The sequence below is a fragment of the Rhincodon typus genome, chromosome 25 (genome assembly GCF_021869965.1).
Source record: "Rhincodon typus isolate 14 chromosome 25, sRhiTyp1.1, whole genome shotgun sequence".
NCBI classification, from domain to species: domain Eukaryota; kingdom Metazoa; phylum Chordata; class Chondrichthyes; order Orectolobiformes; family Rhincodontidae; genus Rhincodon; species Rhincodon typus.
The window spans coordinates 44,007,520-44,031,243 of record NC_063356.1 but is presented as its reverse complement, the minus strand read 5'-3'; the positions used below and the strand labels follow the sequence as shown (position 1 = coordinate 44,031,243).

General features: G+C 42.6%; 1 protein-coding gene across 2 annotated transcripts in view; it reads right to left on the bottom strand.

The window, feature by feature from the left end:
• kdm5ba (lysine (K)-specific demethylase 5Ba) overlaps positions 1-23,724 on the bottom strand; it is a 174,395-nt gene that overhangs the window by 118,121 nt on the left and 32,550 nt on the right. For both annotated transcript variants that reach the window (XM_048611957.1, XM_048611958.1), the window contains exons 6-10: positions 19,701-19,797; positions 14,940-15,049; positions 6,106-6,264; positions 4,179-4,298; positions 3,030-3,188 (exon numbers count right to left, since the gene is read on the bottom strand). In XM_048611957.1, coding sequence (XP_048467914.1) covers positions 3,030-3,188; positions 4,179-4,298; positions 6,106-6,264; positions 14,940-15,049; positions 19,701-19,797 — 645 coding nt within the window. The remainder of the gene's footprint in view (positions 1-3,029; positions 3,189-4,178; positions 4,299-6,105; positions 6,265-14,939; positions 15,050-19,700; positions 19,798-23,724) is intronic.

The window sequence follows — 23,724 nt, the reverse complement described above, 5'->3', positions numbered from 1 at the left end:
TGGCGCACTGACCTCTACATCGCCGAGGCCGGACGCCAACTCTCCGACACCTCCTCCTACCGCCCCCTTGATCATGACCCCACCCCTGAGCACCAAACCATCATCTCGCAAACCATCCACAACCTCATCACCTCAGGTGACCTCCCACCCACGGCCTCCAACCTCATCGTTCCCCAACCTCGCACTGCCCGCTTCTATCTCCTTCCCAAAATCCACAAACCTGAATGCCCTGGTCGACCCATTGTCTCCGCCTGCTCCTGCCCCACTGAACTGATCTCCAACTATCTAGACTCCATTTTCTCCCCCTTGGTCCAGGAACTCCCTACCTATGTCCGTGACACCACCCACGCCCTCCACCTCCTCCAGAACTTCCAATTCCCCGGTCCCCAACACCTCATCTTTACCATGGACGTCCAGTCCCTCTACACCTGCATTCCCCATGCAGATGGCCTTAAGGCCCTCCGCTTCTTCCTGTCCCGCAGGCCCGACCAGTCCCCCTCCACTGATACCCTCATCCGCTTAGCCGAACTCGTCCTCACACTCAACAACTTCTCTTTCAATTCCTCCCACTTCCTACAGACAAAGGGGGTAGCCATGGGTACCCGCATGGGCCCAAGCTACGCCTGCCTCTTTGTAGGTTACGTGGAACAATCCCTCTTCCGTACCTACACCGGCCCTAAACCCCACCTCTTCCTCCGTTACATTGATGACTGTATCGGCGCCGCCTCGTGCTCCCACGAGGAGCTCGAACAGTTCATCCACTTCACTAACACCTTCCACCCCAACCTTAAGTTTACCTGGACCATCTCTAACACCTCTCTCCCCTTCCTGGACCTCTCTGTCTCCATATCGGGCAACCACCTAGAAACCGATATTCATTTCAAGCCCACCGACTCCCACAGCTACCTAGAATACTCCTCCTCCCACCCACCTTCCTGCAAAAATGCTATCCCCTATTCCCAATTCCTTCGCCTCCGCCGCATCTGCTCCCAGGATGAGGCATTCCACTCCCGTACATCTCAGTTGTCCTCGTTTTTCAAGGACCGTAACTTCCCCTCCTCGGTGGTCGAGAACGCCCTCAACCGTGTCTCCCACATCTCCCGCACCTCATCCCTCACACCCCGTCCACGCAATAAGAACCAAAAAAGAATCCCCCTCGTCCTCACGTACCACCCCACCAACCTCCGGATCCAACGCATCATCCTCCGACACTTCCGCCATCTGCAATCCGACCCCACCACCAAAGACATCTTTCCCTCCCCACCTTTATCTGCTTTCCGGAGGGACAACTCTCTCCGTGACTCCCTTGTCCGCTCCACACTCCCCTCCAGCTCCACCACACCCGGCACTTTTCCCTGCAACCGCAGGAAGTGCTACACCTGCCCCCATACCTCCTCCCTCACCCCCATCCCAGGCCCCAAGAAGACTTTCCACATCAAGCAGATGTTCACCTGCACATCTGCCAATGTGGTATACTGCATCCGCTGTACCCGGTGTGGCTTCCTCTACATCGGGGAAACCAAGCGGAGACTCGGGGACCGCTTTGCAGAACACCTACGCTCGGTTCGCAACAAACAACTGCACCTCCCAGTCGCGAACCATTTCAACTCCCCCTCCCATTCCTCAGATGACATGTCCATCCTGGGCCTCCTGCAGTGCCACAACGATGCCACCCGAAGGTTGCAGGAACAGCAACTCATATTCCGCTTGGGAACCCTGCAGCCCAATGGTATCAATGTGGATTTCACAAGTTTCAAAATCTCCCCTCCCCCCACCGCATCCCAAAACCAGTCCAGCTCGTCCCTGCCTCCCTAACCTGTTCTTCCTCCCACCTATCCCCTCCTCCCACCTCAAGCCGCACCTCCATCTCCTACCGACCAACCTCATCCCGCCCCCTTGACCTGTCCGTCCTCCCTGGACTGACCTATCCCCTTCCTAACTCCCTACCTACACTCACCTTTCCTGGCTCCATCCCCGCCTCTTCGACCTGTTTGTTTCCTCTCCACCTATCCTCTCCTCTATCCCTCTTCTATCCGCCTCCCACTCTCTCCCTATTTATTTCAAAACCCCCTTCCCCTCCCCCTTTTCTGATGAAGGGTCTAGGCCCGAAACGTCAGCCTCTCTGCTCCTATGATGCTGCTTGGCCTGCTGTGTTCATCCAGCCCTGCACCTTGTTGTCCCAGTATTTGGATAATTTTGGTTTATCAGATGGCTTGACTGTTGCATGTTATTATTGAATAGTAATATAGTTGGTAATATGGGCTGGCACAAAAAAAAAACTGCCACGCATTCTGCATCTAACATTGTGCAGAAATTAAAATCGTTACTATCTACTATGTCCACACAATACAGTGCAAATCTAGCCAGTACTTCCTCACCCACCAAATACAATTATTTAGATGATTTATTATTGATATATCTACTTTGATACCCATTTGAACTGAAATATGCCACATCAAAACTGCAGCCTAAGCCGCTCAAATTCTTTAAAAATGTCAAACTAAGCTTCAACTAATTTAACACATTTGTGTGTACTACTACCATCAACAGTCAGTACCAGCTGGGATCAAAAAAATGATAAGAACTCTGAACCTTGCCCAATTTGAGAGTTATGATTGTCTTCAGCAATTGTAGCACTTCTTACTAATGCAGATTAGTCAATTCAACAGGGGAATAATGCAACTAGAGATGTCCACAGTTCATCTGGTTAAATATAGATCGAACAAAATAATTTAATCAAAGACTCTGTACAAGGGAAATAAATGTAAGACAAAACTGGAAACATCAGAGTTGAACTTCTACATGATTTTTCAGATTTCCTGCTGAAGATTGGACCGAATCCTGTCTGAGTTGAACATGACTTTTTAAATAATTTCATGTGATTCTACAAATGGCCAGATATTGGGAGATTCTCTGCAAAAATGATGCAATTATTAATAGCAAACAATTATTCATACCAATTTAAGAACCAGAAAGAATGTTCCCAGCATCAATCTTAAACATCTTACGCATTTAATCTAGAACCTTACCTGTTCATCAGGTCGCAGTTTAATTTTGCCATTTTTGATGGGGAAGCCACTACCAAATTCTTTTGAAGCAATGTCAGCTCCATATTCTACAGTAACATCTTCTTCAATGGTACTAACCAAGCGCCAGAATTCCTTTTCCACCAGTTCAGTTGGAACCATCTGTGTTTTAAAAAAAATTTTGCTTCATTCTCAAAACGTACATTGAGCACAAAAATACCAATATAAAGAAGTTTGCTTAAATTTAACTTCTCGTTTACTTTAGTTTTCCATAATAAACTTCATTTACTGCCAAGACTGAAAAATGGAACATGCTCTGTTCAAGTATGCAGTGCTCCAACCTGGAGTCAAATTGAGATCAGATGCAGAGGAAAGCCCTCACACTTCAGTTGCAACCACAAGAAAGCTCAGTACATAAATGAGAGCTTTCATTTCCCAAAATTCTCCAGCCTCAGGGCTAAAAAAAATGCTAACATACTATAGATCAGACCCTGATGGCCAGTGTAGCTTAAGACAGCAGCTTGGATTTGCAAAGCACCTTCCATGTCCTTCGACTAAGAATCTTGTGATAACCAACTAATTATCTTCAAAGAGCAGTCACCATTGTACTATAATGAAATACAACAAAGAGGACACAGGCACGTAAGAGATAGATGATCAGATGATTGTGAAAGGAACAATCTGCCAAATAGATAAATATTGGTCAGAACAATGAACAACTCTGCTCATGGTACCAAGAAATCAGATTCAGTAAATCTTAGCTTAATATCAAGCTCAAAATAAAGCTGCCTAAATTCAGCAGGCCAGGTAGCATCAGAGGAGTAGGAAAGTTGGCATCTCAGGTCCCGACCCGAAACGTCAACTTTCCTACTCCTCTGATGCTGCCCGGCCTGCTGTGTTCCTCCAGCTCCACACCGTATTATCTCTGACTCCAACAATTGGCAGATCTTACTATCTCTGCCTAAATTCAGAGCCAGCTTTATTTACAATAACATAAAGAAGTGTTAAACTTGAGTAGTGGACCATAAGATGCCCACTTAAAAAAATATATAACTTTTTGATTATTCGAACTGAAAGTAAATAAAGTTACACTCAGAATGGATTTGACAACCAACTGTGAGAACATCCTTTATAAATCTGAAGCATACTCACATGAACTGGCATATTGAAGTAGTCTGATTTAAAGGCATCTGCCATTTCTCCAAATGCACGAAGTGTGTAGTCCCTAGGAGCTTGTTCAAAACCAAAAGCTTCTTGAGGCTTGCTACACTCCTAGAACAAAAACAAAGTTTCCAGCATGCTGTGAAGTCAAAGTGGCACTCCCCTGCCACTAACTGTGATGATAGATAAACTCTTGCAATTTCACAAAAATTTTTGAAATTGCATAACTCAATTATGTAAACACAAGATAATGCTTCAAGGCGATTCCCTTGGTCAGAAATGGCAGTTGGGTCAAATCAGTCAGTTCTTTACAGGAACAAACAAAATAAGGAGGGGAGAAACAAACAAGCTTAAGATCAATAGTTCAGATACACCAAACTACTTTCTCAAAGTAATAGGTTTGACAGTTTGTAAATTGATTCCAATAGCATGAACATGGAGGCTGGAGGTGGACATATATTCCTTTTCTACCTACAACCTTTTGGCCTTTTGTTATGGTTAGTTTTCCAAAGCAGTTGTCAGGAATTAATACATTTCAGATGTAAACTGCTTTCCAGATCTCCATCTTTCCTGGTTTTCCATTTGATTTTTTTAGCCATAAAATAATAGCTCATGAGTGAGTGCACTTTGACCTTGATAAATAGTGTCCAAAACCAATGTCATGTATCTTGCTTTAAGCAGTCTATATTGACCGGAAACACTTAAAGAGCTAGTCACCTACCCTGGGAGATAGGTATAGCATTTAAAAGTGGAACTTTGGAGGCTGGTTAAAAAAGCACTTGAAAAAAAGTCACATCAGGAGGTGGCAAAGGTATAAATGGACCTTTCTGCAGTGGTGGGAGAAGGGGCAAAAATAATGAGACAGATCAGGCAATATTTCGAAGATAAAATGTGATGGTGAGAAATGGAGAGAATCAAGCATCTCACGTTGACAAATGTGTGCAATTGTTACCCTACATTTTGCCAATCTACAAAATCATTCATTTCCAGTGAATCTTTCCTTGAGTGAATAGAGTGGAAATATTTAAAAACAAGGGGTCTCCCATTTAAGACAGAGAAAGGACAGCTTCTTCTCAGAAACAAAATGTTAGTACTTTCAATTGGTGGTGCATAGTGGGAGTGTGGCCATTGAATATGTTCAAACTAGACAATTTCTAATTCACAAACAAACAGTCACAAGAGTTAACAAGCAAAAAAGTCCCGTTAGGACCACAATTAGAACAGCCATGATCTAGTTGAATAGTGGACAAAGCATGCGGGACAGAATGGTTTGATCTCACCTTCTTGAGGCAAGAAATTTCTGCTCATGTTTCTTAAAATGGAAGATCTCTTGTTTTTAAACTGTTACCCAGTTCCATTTTCCCTCACAAATGGTAACATCCTCTCAACATCCAACCTATTAAACTCCCATCGAATTCTGTTTTTTATGGGGAGGCATGGCATAGCGATAAATGTCAATAGGCAAGTAATCCATAATCCCAGGCTAATGACAAGGAGAACCCAACCATCGCAGGAGGTTACATTTTAATTGAATAAAAAAAACATGAATTTAAAAAGTTAAGACTGGTGATTGTATAACCATTGTTGTAAAATCCCACCCGGTTCTCAAGTCCTACAGGGAACAAAATCTGGGACATCCTTAGCTGCTCTGGCCTACACATGAATCCAGAACTGTAGCAATCTAATTGACTCTTAATGACGCTCTGGGCAATGTGAGATGAGTAATAAGAATAAATGAGTAACACCCACATCCCTAGAATAAAAAAAACTCTCGTGCTTCAAAGCTTCAATTTAAGTTGTTTGTTCTTATTCAATTGTGTTGTGACATTGAGGATTGAAACACTGAATACAAAAGGAGTGAACAGCATTCATTCTGCTGTATAATTCTGATGCAGAGAGCACAAGTCCAGTTACCAACCTGAGCAAGACACTTTGGACACCTCCAATCACCTTTAGGAACATCTTGTAGGGGTGGAATTAAGCAGAAGGTGTGGTAACTGTCATCACAGCCATCACAGAGCAGAAGTCGATCCTCTTCATTGCCTTGTCCACAGATCAGGCAAACATACAGGTCCACCTACAAAAGGAACAAACGTAATACAGTCTGCATCACAGCCTCCCTCCACTATCTTGATTTAGGATTCGATGAAGTAAAGAGTTTTCTTTTCATTCCACCCTCACATATTAATCCAGCTTTCTTGGAAATTGTGTGGAATGCTCAGATCCATGTGTGACAACAAATTCCTCCTCAGAGAATGAGATTTTTCAGAACTTCCTGTTGTATTTGTTCATGACCATTTTAAGACTATTGTTCATGGCCAAGGGAGTGCCCTTATTTTGCACTCCCCACTTATTAAAACATTTTACGGTGCCTATGTTTGAAACTGCATATAATTTATTCAATCATCTCTCAGTCTTCGTTCTTCTCTCTGAATCAGTCTTCCCTGATAGCTTTGCACTCTTACAGCTGAGTTTTACCAAAGTCTACACAGACCTTCATTTCAAATAAGGGCAGGCAGGCTCCCAAAAAAAAAAATGCAAGAGCACTCAGTGACAGGAGATCCCATTACTACCAGAGGAAGGTGACAATGCATGGATTCTAAGGGAATAAAACAAAAATCTACTGAACCATTTGAAGTTGTGCCGAGATCAAACAGGACCCAGCTTCACTCTTTCACGGGCTTTACTTTATCCCCAAAATCCAAGCGCTCAGAGTTAATATATCATAAATACTAATCATAATTTACTCCAGTGTGAGAACCAAAATTTTGTGGAAAATGCATAAAGGCTTCTGAAGGGTAGCTTTAAGCTGTTCAAGATTCATGATCTGAAGTGAATGAAATCCTCAAGCCTTGAAAATTGAAAAAAGCCTGCAAAGTTCACTTGAGTTAAAAAACACATTTGTTGGAGTCCATTGATTGATACATTATCTCATGCACCTTGGCAAAAACCATTAGTGACTTGCTTCTGCAATTTCAGTAAGACTCCATTGTATACATTGCTCAAAGTTTGAGATTATAGCTGGGTCCATTATGAATGCTTGACTGTGAATCAAGAGGTCCAGAACCACATCTTAGCAATAGGACATGTAAACATTTTGTTTTTTAGAAGAGCTTATGAATCAGCAGTCTTTCAGGTGGTTAGCGAAAGATTTTCCTTTCCCCCTACGTATTGAATTCTTGGGGTGACTCATTTTTCGAATGGGTTTCATAGTTTCCCCAGCTTATGGTAATACTGGACAAGTTACATTCAATATTACTGCAGTTTGTTACAGCTCATATTCATTTGTTACACTCATATTCATACAAGGCTGTAAATGTACTTTAACAAAGGAATTTTTGTCTTGTTATAAAAGTTTTGTAGACATGACAAGACAATAGAACTGAAACCTGAATATTCAAAAGATGCATGAAGGACAAGAAGCTAGGAAAGTGGAAGGGTAGCCATGTTAACTAAGAATAGCACTGATACATCACAGTAGGTCATTCTAGTTCAAGGTCTCAGAATGTGCAGTCGTTCATTTTGAGTAGGGCTGAGAAATAGTGAAGAAATTACTTGTGGTTGTGGTTTACAGGCCTCCTAACAGCAACCGCACTGGAGAATGGAATAAAACAGAAAAAATAATTGGGGCCTGTGCAATAAAAAGGTATGACAGTCATTGCTTGACACCATGCAAGATAAAGCTACTGACCTGACTGGCACCCCAACTAACATTTTCAACATCCATTCCTTCTACATTACACAGTGTTGCAGCAATGTGTACTATCTACGAGATGCCATGCAAAATTCACAGAAGCTCCTCTAACTGCAGTTTGCATACTAGCTATCTCAGCCACCTAAAAACAAAGGAACCACATGCATCTAAACATTGCTCCTTAACATTCAATAGTATTTTCACTGTTGACTCTCCCACTATCATCCCAGGAGTGACCAGAAACTGAACTGGATCAGTCACAGATACAAAGTATAAAAGCAGGTCAGAGGCCAGGAATCCTGCAGTGAGTAACTCACCTATCTACCCAAAGACTGTCCTCCACCTACAAAAGGTAAGTCAGGTGTGTGGTGAAATGCTCCACATACTGGGATGGATGCAGATCCAACAACATTCAAAAAGCTTGACACTATCTAGAACAAAGTAGCCCCCAGTGACTGGCAGCACAACCACAAACATTCACTCCCACCAACATCATACAGCAATTGGTACACCATCTACAAGATGCAATTCACCATGGCTCCCTACACAATATCTTACAAACCCACAATCTCTACAACCCACAAAGACATAGGCAGCACATGCACAGGAACACTGCCACCTTTCTCTAAGCTTCCCGTAACACTATTCTAATTTGTTTCTTCATTGTTGCTGGGTCAAAAATCTTGAATTCCCTTTCTAACAGCATTGTGGGTGCACCTACACAGTATAGATGCAGTGGCTCAAGAAGGCAGCTCACACCAGCAATTTCCAAGGGAAATTACAATGGTCAATAAATGTTAATGCAGCCAATGACACCAACCTCCAGTGAATGAATAAAAATGTGTTTTCAGCAGAGTTTCTTAGACAATCACGTTCTACAGCTAAGCAGAGAGCAGGCTGTACTGGACTAGGATCATGCAATGAGACAAGAATCAGAAAAGACCTCAAAATAAAGGCACCCTCAAGTTGCAGTATCACTGATTGAATTTCACATTCAGATTGATGGAGAGAAGTTTGGATAAACACTAGCACTTAAACTAATGGGTAATGATGAGGGCATGCAGACAGAGCTGCTAAACTAACTAGGTTAACGGATGGGTCAATCAAGACACAGTGGCAGTCGTTTAAGAAGCTAATTCAGAATAATCAAAACTGCAGTCATCACAAACTGATTAAAAGCCTATGGTGGTACATACCTTTAAACATAAAACATACAGTAATTGTTTTCAGAGAACATTGAACAGTCCAAAGATGGCTGCTATATTCATGTGACTGGATTCTATTGTAACCTTCCAGAAGTTCAGAAGTTGAAGTTGAGGTTAGCCAGTGCCTCATGTATCCCAATGGTATTGGAATACTAACTCATCAAGCAAAATACTATTGATACTGGAGATATGAAATAAAAAATGCTGGAGAAATTCAATACGTCTGGGAAGAGAGACAGTTAAATGTTTTGCCCTCAGTTCCCTGCTCTTTCTGGAATGCTAACTATTACATTATAAACTGCCACAGAGAAATATGGTCTTCAAAGAAAATCTCTATGCAGCAGAATTGCAACTTAACCCTATCTTGTTAGGGAGTTTTAATGACACTCCACTTAACCTCTATGATGGGACATGGACATTTAGTCATCTGCGATGTAAGCCCTTGTCTCAATAACTGTCCCCTTTCCCAAAAGGGACTTTATCATATGATTCCCAGTGCTGAACACAACCACCTTCTAATCCAGTTCTGAGGAAGGGTCACCGGGCCCAAAACATTAACTCTGTTTTTCCCTTCACAGATGCTGCCAGACCTGCTGAGCTTTTCCAGCAACTTTGTTTTTGTTTCTGATTTACAGCATCCGTAGTTCTTTCGGTTTTTACCTTATAATCATACTATTTTGAAACAAAAAATTTGCTAAGGCATCAGTACAGCTTCATGTAGCATCTACAGATGATAGCAAAACCCCGAAGTCCGGATTACAAATGAAAAATGTCAGTCAACAACCTGTCTTTTCAACTCCCTGCAAATTATCAACTTTATTCATCAGCCAATGAAGTAAAAGTTACATTTCAGCAAACTTCTTCGGATGACCTTCAAAGAAATTTTAATAAAGAAATATCAGCAACACCTCAACTGCATGCTACCCAATCACCCAACAAAGGAATTCCACACTGCTAACTCAATCTTAAAAAGGACATTGATAAACTGGTTTCTCTGAACACTTTTGAGCTCAAGTTATTTCTAATTGAAGAATTAAAAAGAGGCAGAGATTCACGCTTGTCAACATGTCCGAATTGCAAACCCCACCTCCACGTGAGAAACAAAATTTCTGGTGTAGCTTTACAACACTGACTTGGTTAAAACCTGAAAGGTCTACAAACAAAAGGGGAGAAATATGGTACTGTTTTAAAAAAAAGGAAAAGAAATCAAATCTGCTTGTAGGCAGATGGTAGAAAAAGGTAGAATGAGTTTTAAAACAAACCTATCTGTTTGTAACACATTCCAGTGAGAAAGGGAAGGATGAATCATCGGTGACTAACTAAGGAAGTTAAAGGGGCATTGAAACTGCAAGATATAGTATGTAATAAAGATTATAGTATGTAATACTGCAATGTTAATTCTGGCGGGTCCGAAGATTGGAGAGAATATTGAAGAGCAAACAATGATTAATAAATTATTAAAAACCGAAAGAACTGCAGATGCTGAAGATCAGGAACAAAAACAAAAAGTTGCTGGAAAAGCTCAGCAGGTCTGGTAGCATCTGTGAAGGAGAAAACAGAGTTAACGTTTCAGGTCCGGTGACCCTTCCTCAGAACACATTCCAGTGAGAAATAATAAATTGTTGATTGGTTGTACAGGTTGCATTGATGGAAAGTGTTTGTAAAAGCTTTTTGTCTTGAACTTATCAACAATTTGAAAGAATACCAATGTAAAAGGGGAATAATGTTTTTATACTCTATGAGCAAACTATGCTGATTGCCTTGCCCATGTGTTAACCAATGCCCCTACCTGAGGCCCCTTGGAGTGGCAGACATGGATTAACATATCCATCTCTATGCCATTACCATCAAGACAAGAGACCATGTCTGATTGAAAACCAGCATGCCACAACAGCAGCAGAACCATGCACACTTAAATATTGGACAGTTTTATCAGGTTGTTAAAATGCACAACTACAAACAAACTAAACAGCAGAAGCCTTCTGTTATATACAGGAGGTCACCAATCCCACATCAACAAATCAAGTCAAAGTCTGTCACTACCATCACATCTCATCTCTGACTACCCCAGAGATCCTCAACATCATAGATGCCCACTCCTCGGCCAATTCATATCATTCCATTTTACCGCAAAAGCAACTGCTGGCACTGTGTACAGGAAAGGCTATGGGCGCTAACATCTTGATGGTTTTCCTTGTGCACCAGAGCTAGCCAAGGCGTACCAGAACATTTACATTACTGGCATGTGCAAGACAACACAAATATTTTGCTCTATATGCAAAAGCTTTATAAATTCAGCCTGGTCAATTACTGCTACAGTCTACTCTCAATCGTTGATGATGGTATCAAGCACCGTTTGCTCAGCAATAACCTGTTCACTGAAGCTCAGTTTTGGTTCTACCAGGATCTCAATCCGAACTTCATTACTGCCCTAGCCCAAACAGGGTCTAAAGGGCTGAATTCCAAAAGCGAGAGTGACTGCCTTCAGCATCAACACAGCATTTGATGGAGCATCAAGGAACTTTAGTAAAACTGAAGTCAATGTGAATCAAGACAAAACTACATAATTAGCACAAAGCAAGATATTTCTTAACACAAAGAACTGTGGATGCTAGAAATGAGGAAGAAAACAAATTGCTGGAAGAACTCAGGAGGTCTGGCAGCATCTGTGGCAAGAAGCAGAATGAATGCGGAGTCTAATGACCCTTCTTCAGCACAGTTCTGAAGATGGGTCACTAGACTTGAAACATTAACTCTACAATATCTTTTTTGTTGGAGACCAATCATCTCAATCCCAGGATATTGTCTCAGCAATTCCTGAGGGTTGTGTCCAAGCCAACTATCCTCACAGTTGCTTCGAAGTCTTTCCCTCCATCATAAAAAGGTCAGAAGAAAGATATTTGCTGATTATTGCAGTGTTCTGTATCATTCATAATTCCTCAGATAATGACATGGCCCACATTCAGGCTGGGCAAATGCCAAACATACATGTCACACAAAATGCCAAACAATAAGCATTGCCAGCTGGAGAATCTAATCAATTCCCTTAATATTCAATGTCAATGCTGTCATGAAAATATTGAATCCATATCAGAGCCTATAGGTTTCTCTTGATCACAAACTGAACCAGACAGCCCCATTAATACTGTGGCTCCAACAGTGAGTCAGAGGCCTTGATTTCAGCAACCAATAACACCGCGCCCAACTCCTCAAAGCCTGACCATCATTTTCAAGGTACAAGCCAGCAGTGTCATCGAACACCCCTCGACCTGTCTTAATGAGCACAGCTCCAGGAAAGCTAGAGAAGTTAATTATCTAGCGCAAGGCATCCTACTTGATCGGCACCCATTCAACAGATTAAACATTCACCAAGTCTCTCCAGCATCAGCATATAGCAACAGTGGTGTACACCATCTACAACATGCATCGATTCATTCACCGAGGTTCCTTCCAAACCGGTGATCTGTTACCGAGTAAAATAAGAGCTATACATGCATGGGAATTAAGTCACTGTTCCTTCACAGTTACTGGGCCAACACCCTGAAATTCCCTGCCTAACTATTCGTTTTAGTTTGCTCACGGGGTGTGGGCATCACTAGCTAGGCCAGCATTTATTGCCCATCTCTAGTTGCTTGATATGGTGGTGGTGAGTTGCCCTCTTGAAGCACAGTCCATATGCTGCAGGAAGACCCATAATGTCATTAACAAGGATGTTCCAGAATTTTGACGGAATGACACAAAAATATACATCACCATTCCTTCAAAGTCAGGGTGGTGAGTGGCTTGGAGAAAAACTTATAGATGGCAATGTTCCCATGTAACTGCTGCCATTCCCGTTCCTTCTAGATGGCAGTGTTTCTGGGCTTGAAAGAAAAATTTCACGGTGAATGTCTGCAGTGCATCTTGTAAATGGTACTCAGTGCTGCTACTGAGCAGGGGCGGAGGGGAGAGCGACATCGAAAGCACGCGCACAAGACAACAGAGACACAGAGCAACAGAGGTCTCAATCAAGTGTTATCCTGGTTGGTGTTAAACTTCTTCAGTGTTGTTGGAACTGCACTCTGTCACACTCCTGGCTCGTGCCTTCTGGATGGTGGACAGGCTTTGGGAAGACAGAATGTGTGTTACTCAATGCAGTATTCCTAGTCGCTCACTTCCTCTTGTAGCCACTGTATCATATGGCTAATCTAGTTCAATTTCTGGTCAATGGTATCCTCTAGGATATTTATGATTGGATGTGGCAAGACTGCAGAACTTTAATCTGATCCGTTGGTGTGGTATGGGTTCACTGTGTCTACTACTTGATACTTATGCTATTTGGCATGCAAGTAGTCCTGTTTTTAGCTTCGCCAGTCAATACCTCATGCTGCGCCTAGCGTGGCCTCCTGCACTCTTCATTGAACCTGGGTTGATCTTTTGGTTTCATGGTCACTACAAAGTGGGGGCTATGCCAAACTATGAGGTTGCAGATTGTGTTCAAGTCGGATTCTGCTGCTTCTAAAAGTTCATTGCACCTCATGGATGCTCAGTCTTGAATTATTTGAAGTGATTATGCCAAACAAAATGTAAGGTTTTATCAATGCAAAGGAAGGACTTTGCCTCCTATTGCAAGGACTGTGTGATGGTCACTCTTACCAATAATGTCATGGACAGATGCATCTGCTACAGGCAGACTTGGGAAGATGAGGTCGTGTTTTGCCTTCTTGTCAGTTTCCTCACCACCAGCTGCAAATCCAGTCCAGCAGCATTGTCCTTTAGGACTAGATTAGTTCAATTTGTAGTACTGCTGCAAAGCCACTCTTAGTGTCATAGAGTTACACAGCACGGAAACAGACCCTTTGGTCTAACTCATCCATGGTGACCAGATATGCTAAACTGATCAAGTCCCAGTTACCAATATTTGGCCCATATCCCTGTAAACCCTTCCTATTCGTGTACCCATCCAGATGCCTTTTAAATGTTGTAATTGTACCAGCCTCCACCACCTTCTCTGGCAGCTCGGTCCATACATGCACCATCCTCTGCATGAAAAAGTTGCCCTTGAAGTCCCTTTTAAATCTTGCCAACACAACACAAACCTTCAGTGATTTATTACCACCATCAAGGACAATTAAAAACACACATTCCAGTGATTCCCAAATCAAGTGAATGAATGAATATGCATTCTTGCCCCAAGACTTTGGATTTCAGCCCATTTCAGACTCAGCCCATCCCCGCAGCACAACTCCTTCCTACCAGTATCAGATGAAATTAACCCCTCTTTTTAACACAAGTCTTTCAGCATAAGTAACTATTCACTGATCCCACATTTACCTTGCACTCCCAACCCTACTTCCTCTCCTCTCCTCTGGAGCTGACCCCACTTAACCACACCTCCCCCTTCAGACCCGACCCAAATAACCTCTACCCCCAGCCAGACCCGATTCTATCGCTTATCTGCATGCTCTACCCTTCCAGCACTCTAACATCACACTTGTATACTTACCTGTCAGTAGCCATCAGACCTTTAAATTTCAAGGTACAGCAGCGGATTGCTGTGAAAAGGAGACATAATTTGCCTTCCTCATTTCTGTGCTCAGGATTCCCTCAATCTACATACGGAAACTAGCTTTCTTTCTTAAGGAGGGAGGGCTCAGGTACTCTCAGAATAGTACCTATTTGTTTTGGAATGAAAGACATTTTTCACTAAAAACTAGGTCTAGCTGACTGTAACAAATACAAAGAGGTCCACCAGTCCTTCGTACTACGCAAGCATTAAACATTTTATTAGGCAAATTATTAAGTGAAAAAGGCAGTAAATCTGTACCAAGAATATTACAATGCATTACACAAAAATAGCTTGATTATACTTACAATATTTGAGGTGGTCATATTCCTGTTGTTTCTGAGTGGCCTGGCTCGCTCTGAATCAGTAGGACGATTCTCACTTCCCTCTTTCTTCATTCCATGCATATTGTACTTCTCTGGATTTTAATAAAAAGATACCTCATTCAGGACTAACGGAAACCTGAACAAATTCTTTGTTGTATTGCTATATGAAGGGAAATGGAATACTTGTTATTTTGAATAATCAGTGAACTTCCAGATCAGGGTGTACATTAGAGTACCAAATTCTACTGTCCTGTGATGTATCTCATTCTCATATCAAATGATCACCCAAGTATGCCATTCATTTTCTGTCTCATAGCCCAAATTTTATATCATATTTTTTTAAAATTGATTATTTCAGGTTTATGGTCAAATTTGCTCTGAATATGGACAGATTTTTACTAGCTGGTCCTAAACGAATTCTGCGTCAGTATTCACCAAAAAAAAAAAACCAACAAGGAATTGGTGAAGGATGATCTCAGGGAAGGGAGCGTCACATTTCTAAGCCAAGTTGCTAGTAAAATGGAAAAGGTGTTGTGCATCTTAAAAAAATATTAAGGTAGGCAAGTCCCCGGGTCCTGATGGGATCTATCCCAGAATATTGAGGGAGGCAAGATAACAAATTGCTGGAGCATTGACAGACATCTCTGTAATATCTTTGGCCACAGGTGAGGTCCCAGAGGACTAGACAGTAGACAATGTTGTCCCATTGGCTAAGGGTAGCAGGAATAATCCAGGAAAAAAAGGCCTGCAAGCCTCACATCAGTGGAATGGAAATCATCGGAAGAGATTCCCAGGGACAAGATCTATACAGATTTAGAAGCAACTGGATTTATTAGCAATAGACTGCATGGTTTTGTATCTCTCTAACTTGATCGAGTTTTTTTGAGATGGTGACGAAGATGACTGATGAGGGAAATGCAGTTGATGTTGTCTACATGGACTTCAGTAAAGCCTTTGACAAGGTCACTCATGGCAGACTGGTAGAAAAAGATGAAGTCACATGGTATTAGGGGTGAGCTGGCAAGCTGGATACAGAACTAGCTTAGTCATAGGAGACAAAAGTTGCCGTGGAAGGATGGTTTTTGGAACGGAGGGTTGTGACTAGTGACGTTCCACAGGGATCAGTGCTGGGACCTGTGCTGCTTGTGGTTGACATAAATGATTTGGAGGGAAATGTGGCTGGTGTAATTAGTAAGTTTGCAGATGATACAAAGATTGGTGGAGTTGCGGATAGTGAGGAGGATTGTCAGAAGATACAGCAGGTATAGACAGTTGACGACATGGCCAAAAAAATAGCAGATGGATTTTAATCAGGACAAATGTGAGGTGGTTAATTTCGGAAGGTCAGGTACAGGTGGAAATTATAGTGAATAGCAGGACCCTTAGGAATATTGATATGCAGAGAGAGATCTGGGTGTGTAGGTCCCTATATCACTAAAGGTGAACAGCGCAGGTAGAAAAGGTTGTAAAAAAAAGGCCTATGGCATGCTTGCCTTCATTGGGAGGGGCATGGAGTAGAAGGATAGGCAAGTTGTGCTGCAGCTTTACAGAACTTCAGTTAGGCCACACTTGGAATACTACGTGCAGTTCTGGTCACCACACCACCAGAAGGATGTGGATGCTTTGCAGAGGGTACAGAAAAAGGTTTACCAAGATGTTGCCTGGTATGGGGGATTTTAACTAGGTTTGATAGACTGTGTTCATTTTCAGTGGAATTCAGGAGCTTGAGGGATGACCTGATAGAAGTTTATCTACGCCATTCATAATCTTACAGAGTGGAAAATAGGAGGCTTTTTCACAGGGTGGAGGGATCAATTACTAGGGGACACAGGTTCAAGGCGTAGACGAGGAAGTTTAAAAAGATGTGCAAGGTACATTTTTCACACAAAGGGTGGTGAGTGCCTGGAACATGCTGCAAGAGGTGGTGGTGGAAACAGACACAATAGCAGCATTCAAGCAGTATCTGGACAAATATATGAATAGGAAGGGAATGGGGTAAACGGATCCTGTAAGTTTTAGTATAGAAGGGCAAAATGTGTTGGCACAGGTTTGGAGGGCCAAAGGGTCTGTTCATGTGCTGTATTGTTCTTTGTTCTAACTGAATGAGGCCGAACAGATGAAGCCTTCTTAAACAGATTTCATTCCATTAGTTGCACTGAATTTGACCTCTATCCTTAGGAATTAAAAAAGCATCCTACTTTACTGCCCCACTTAGCTCCCTCTCAGAATTCAAAATGGGCTACAGCCAAACTGAAGCTGGACCAAAAATGGTACATCAGGCTCAGTTTCTGACTTCCACAACCACTCCAAACACCTGCATCCAGGTATCACCATCCCACCTACATTCCCCCAGCCCCACTACCCACCCCCCCCAACTTTTATTTGTGAGCTCCTTTGCCCCTTCCTAGTCCTGAAGAAGGGTGTAAACCCAAAACGTCGACTTTCCTGCTCCTCTGATGCTGCCTGACCTGCTGTGTTCCTCCAGCTGCACACTTGTATTGACCCAATCAATAAAGGCCTCCACAACATTTCTCTGGTTAACATTTTGGGTCCAGGGACCCTTCATCAGAACTGATGGTGGCTAGGAAAACGTCAGTTTATAATGCAGAAAGTAGGCCCCAAAATTATTAAACTCGATGTTGAGTCCGGAGGGCTGCAGGGTCCCCAAGCGGAAAATTAGGTGTTGTTCTTCCAGCTTGTGTTCAGCTTCGCTGAAGCGGGGCAGAGACAGATGTTGGCCAGGGGACAGGATGGTGCATTAAAGTGGCAGGCCAACAGGTAGTTCAGGGTCTTTTTTGCGAGCAGAACGTAGATGTTCTGCGAAGTGATCACCCAGCCTACGCTGCGTTTCCCCAATATAGAGGAGACCACGTTGTGAGCAGCGAATGCAGTAGACTAGATTCTCGGAAGTGCAGGTGAAGTGTTATTTCACCTGGAAGGTATGTTTGGGCCCTTGGATACTGGGGAGGGAGATAAATGGGCAGGTGTTGCACCTTGGATGGTTACAGAGGAAGGTGCGGTAGAGCTGTGGGTGGGGGGTGTTGGTAGTGAAGGATGTGCGGACTAGGGTGTCCCGGAGGGAACAATCCCCGCAGAAGGCGGACAAGGGAAGGGTAGAGAAGGGAGGGGAATGTGGGTCTGGTGGTGGCATCTCGCTGGAGGTGGCGAAAATGGCGTCTGATGATCTTCTGGATGTGGATGCTGGTGGGACAGTAGATAAGGACAAGGGGAACTCTATCACTGTTGCAGGAGGGAAGAGAGGGGATGAGGACAGAAGTGCAGGAGATGGGTCGGACCTAATTGACAGCCCTGTCGACAAGGGTGCTGGGGAATCGTGCCACTTGAACACACCACCCTGTTCCCTGGCCAGCATCTCTGTCTCTGGCTTGCTGCAGTGTTCCAGCAAAGCTCAGCACAAACTGGAAGAACAACACCTCATTCTCCTCTTGGGGACCCTGCAGTCCTCCGGACTCAATATTGAGTTCGATAATTTTAGGGCCTAAACTCTTCCATGTCCTAGCTCCCTACCCCATACACCTGGCCCCATTATCACATAGCTTGCCATTATACTACCTGTTGTTAGTCACCAGTAGTGCCCATTAACAACTATTCACCCTCCCAGCCTGATCGTTAGCAACTCCTTTGCCTGTCCAACGGTCTCTCGCTCTCTTTGGGCTCTATCCTATCATTTACTCCGTACCACACCCACCTCCCTATTTTCTGCTTATAAACTGACGTTTTCCCAGCCACCACCAGTTAGGAGGAAGGGTCACCGGACCCGAAATGTTAACTGTTTTTTTCCTTCATAGATGCTGCCAGACCTGCTGAGCTTTTCCAGCAACTTTGTTTTTGAACATTGCTCTCTACTTCCACCTCAGCTCGTCTTCTAAAATCTTCATCCATTGCAACTACTGTTATTCTAATGTCCTCTGAGACAGCCTTCCACCACATCCTAGGTCAAACTGAATTCATTCACCCATCCTCCATGTTTGCTGATTTTACATCAGCTCCAGTTCCTGCAACAAGTCAATCTTAAAATTCTCATATTGCTGTTCTGACTGCTCCTTGGCGTCCGTATGCCTTTCTATATCATATTCCAGACCTCCAAGTCACCATACTCAACCCCACAATGAATAGATGATTAGTTTACAAAAGTTTAAAAAATTCATTCATGACCACAGCAATAACATAGGAACAATAAAGATTCAACAAAATTACACAATGGAAATTGAGCTAACAATCTCATTAATTCTATCAAGAGAATACAACAAAAATTAAGGTAATCTGATAATTGGACAGAAAATATGAATGCTGAACCCTGACCGTAAGAAAATGATATTTTGAGTAATTTGGCTACAACAAAAGATGTACAACATTCTAACTTGCAATTCAGAATTAACTTAAACCACAGCTTTTGCTAAATAGGGATACCTTAAACAACTCTTGGCAAATTCCAATTTATATATACAGAGTCTGAAATATGTTCAGCAGAACAGAAATATTAGAGTAGATTATTTCAGGGGTCAATTAATTCAGTTGGTTCAGTAGCTAGCATGCAAATCAAATTAAATGCCAAAAGCATATTTAATTCCCATTCCAACTGAGACAGACTCAGGGACCCACTCACCAAATTGAAGGGTTAAAAAGTAGTCACAGCACTCTCTGCTACGGCTCGTGAATAATCACTAATGATCTGACTTTGGACAGAGAACTGAAGAACAATAATAGACTATTTATTCATACCACTTTCACATTTCATTGATCCACTCCTGGTTTTGGGTCGTAAGTCATGAGCGTGAACCTCCATAATGTCACTCGCCTCTGTCTTTACGCATCCCACCTATCGATTAAAACAATTCAGATCTAATGTAAAACATCGAAATTTCTGCCTGTCATTCAACAATTTTGAAACTGCTAGAATTAAAAGTGGTTGAGCATATTTTTACATGCACATCTGAACATAACCCTCCGATTAGGTTGACTGTTCTGGAAACTTGTCAGTCGACTGGCGTTGAAACTTAAAACAGACAGCACCAATTTCAGAAATTTTGGGAGAGGCTGGGTATTGGAGAATTTGTCCATAGTCTTCAATTCAGATAAGAAGACAAAGATTAAGCCACAGTCAACAGCGATGTTAGCTGGAATGCTAGTTTGCAATGCAGTGTGATGCCAACAGCATAGGCTCAATCCCCAAACCAGCTGAGGTTACCATGAAGGACTCTCCTAGTTATGAATCAGCCCAGAGCCCCTCAGAACATTTTAAGAAGGTAGCCTAGACCCTAACTTTTTCTTCTTTCAAAGGCAAGTTTGAAGTGCCGGATCCCAGTTGCAATGTGACTGGTCAAGCTACTCGACTTTAAGCAAAAAACACAAATTTATTTAAACACTAATTAAAATACAAATAAAAAGAACAAACTTAATACAATTTAACCAAATAATAGGTGCAGTAACTATTACTAATTCATTGTTCCAATATAATAACATCCCATAAATACACCCTTTGGCAAAAAGGCAAATTCAGACAGATTCTCACATGCAATTCTCCACTTTAGGAGGGAAATAAACATCAAGAGAAAATTCAGACAGAGTAGCAGCCAGGAGATATTTAATGAAGCTTCCGACGCTATTGAAAAATCAAAATCCAAAAATCCTGATGATTTGAGGGAGCTGGCCACACCCATTCAGGCTGTTAAACAAAAATCCAAGGCCTCCCAAGCTGTTTACTCCAGTGGTTTGATAGACTTGTTTGTCACCTTTGGCTTGCAATCTCTCAAAAAAATAACAAACAGGACAAAACAATGTCTTAAGGCCACAGCATTGTCACATGCTCAGCCTCTCCATTTACCTGAAGCATGATGGTTCTCAAGTCAAACCACCAGTCATCTCTCTCCAATGAGAGAGCATCCCTGCAGTCCAGGAGGACTGTGGCGATTTTACTTTTAGCACTTGTTCATCATTACAGGAAGCATATTTCATCACTTTATTAGGAAGATGCCAGGATTAAATAACTATATTCGTCAGGAGACATTCAGATACTATTTCTAATGCAAAGTTGACCAGGAGAATTGAGCAGTGTTTTTAGAACTTGAACAGTCAAAGGCTGACTGAGTGGTGACAAAGTATCAATTAAATCATTGCTAAGCAGCTACAAAAAACAAAAACTTCAATTTTTTTTTTCCACAAAGGCAGAAAAGGCAACATGGGAAAACATTTGAAGATGAGAAAAGGTTATGGGAAAAGATGGTAAACACCATATTGCAATGCAAGAAAGTGATTTTTGAGGTGTGTATCTGGACCAGATCAGGGCAAGGGCACAAATCAAACACATTACAGTACTCAAACTGGAATCAAAATGGGATAGCAAGAGAGAGGAAAAGAACAAAAACAGAAATTGCTGGAAAATCTCAGCAGGTCTGACAGCATCCGAGAGAAATCGGAGTTAACGTTTCCGGCCCAGTGAGCCTTTCTCAGAGCTGGTTCTGAGCAGTAGATATTTCTTGTGCAGAAGAGCAGGTATGGGCCAGAGGTAGGGAATACATGAGCAAGGAGGGTCATGGAGTCATACAGCAGAGAAACAGACCCTGGTGACCCAACTTGTCAATGCCAACCAGGCTTCCTAAACTGAAATAGCCCCATTTGTCTGTGTTTGGCCTATAACCCTCGAAACCTTTCCTATCCATGTACCTGTCCAAGTTTCTTTTAAACGTTGTAATCGTACTCGTCTCTACCAGTTCCTCTGGGAGCTCGTTCCATCTACCAACCACCCTCTGAAAACGCTGCTCCTCAGGTCCTTTTTAAAATCTTCCCCTCTCACCTTAAACCTATGCCCTTTAGATTTGGACTCCCCCACCCCTGGGAAAAGACCTTGTCTATTTACCCTATCCATGCCCCTCATGATTTTATAAATCTCTACAAAGGTCACTTCTCAACCTCTGACACTCCAGGAAAAATAGCCCCAGCCTATTCAGCCTCTTCCTATAGCTCAAACCCTCCAAACCTGGGAACATCTTTGTAAATCTTTTCTGAACCCTGTCAAGTTTAGCAACATCTTTCCTAATAGCAGGGTGACCAGAACTAAACACAGTATTCCAAAAGTGGCCTAACCAATGCCCTGTACAGCCACAACACAACCTCTCAACTCCTACTCTCGATGCACTAATCAGTAACAGCAAGTATACTAAATGCCTTCTTCACTATCCTATCTACCTGGGACTCCACTTTCAAGGAACTAGGAACCTGCACGCCAAGGTCTCGTTGTTCAGCGGCACATCCCAGGATCTTACCATTAAGTGTACAAGTCCTGCCCTGATTTGCCTTTCCAAAAATGCAGCACCTCACAATTATCTAAATTAACCTCCATCAGCCACTCCTCTGTCCATTTGTCCATCTGATTAAGATCCCATTGTACTCTGAAGTAACTTTCTTCGCTGTCCACTACACCTCCAATTTTGGGGTCATCTGCAAACTTACAAACCAAATCATTTATATAAACAACAAAAAGCAGTAGATCCAGCACCAGTACTTGTGGCACACTGTTGGTCACGGGCCTCCAGTCTGAAAAGCAACACTCAACCACCATCCTCTGACTTCTACCTCTGAGCCAGTTCTGTATCCAAATGGCCAGTTCTCCCTGTTTTCCATGTGATCTATCCTTGCTAACCAGTCTGCCATGAGGAACCTCATCGAACCCTGTCAAAGTTCATATAGATCACATCCACCACTCTGCCCTCATCAATCCTCTTCGTTTCTTCAAAAAACTCAAACAAGTTAGTGAAATAGGATTTCCCATGCACAAAGCCATGATGACTATCCCTAATCAGGCCCTGCCTTTCCAAATACATGTAAATCCTGCCCCTCAGGATTCCCTCCAACAACTTGCCCACCACTGATAAAAACCGAAAGAACTGCAGATGCTGTAAATCAGGAACAAAAATGAAGTTGCTGGAAAAGTTCAGCAGGTCTGGCAGCATCTGTGAAGGGTAAAACAGAACTGTTCTGAGGAAGGGTCACCGGACCTGAAATGTTAACTCTCTGTTTTACCCTTCACAGATGCTGCCAGACCTGCTGAGCTTTTCCAGCAACTTTGTTTTTGCCCACCACTGATATCAGACTCACCAGTCTATAGCTCCCTGGTTTTTCCTTACCACCGTTCTTAAATAATGGCACCACATTAGACAACCTCCAATCTTCCGGCACCTCATCTGTGGCTATCAATGATACAAATATCTCAGCAAGGGGCCCAGCAATCACTTTCCTAGCTTCCCACAGAATTATCCACCTTTATGCATCTTAAGGCATCCAGCACCTCTTCTGCTCTAATAAGAAGATTTTAAGATGTCACTATTTACTTCCCCACATTCTCCATCTTTCATATCCCTCTCATCAGTGTTTACTGTGGGAAAATACTCACTTAGTATCTCCCCATCTCCAATGGTTTCATACATAGGCAGCCTTGCTGATCTTTAAAGGGTCCTATTCTTTCCCTATTTACCCCTTTGTCTTTAACATATTTGTAGAATCCTTTTGGATTTTGTAACATGATATCCCGACTCCTGCACTCCATGCTCTGACTGAAGGCAAGCATGCCAAATGTCTCCTTCACCACCTTGTCTACCTATGATGCCACTTACAATACACCTGCACTCCTAGGTCTCTGTTCAACACCACTCCTCAGGGCCCTATCATTAATGTGCAAGTCCTGCCCTAGTTTGTCTCACCAAAAAATGCAACACCTCACATTTACCTGAATCAAACTCCAGTTGCCATT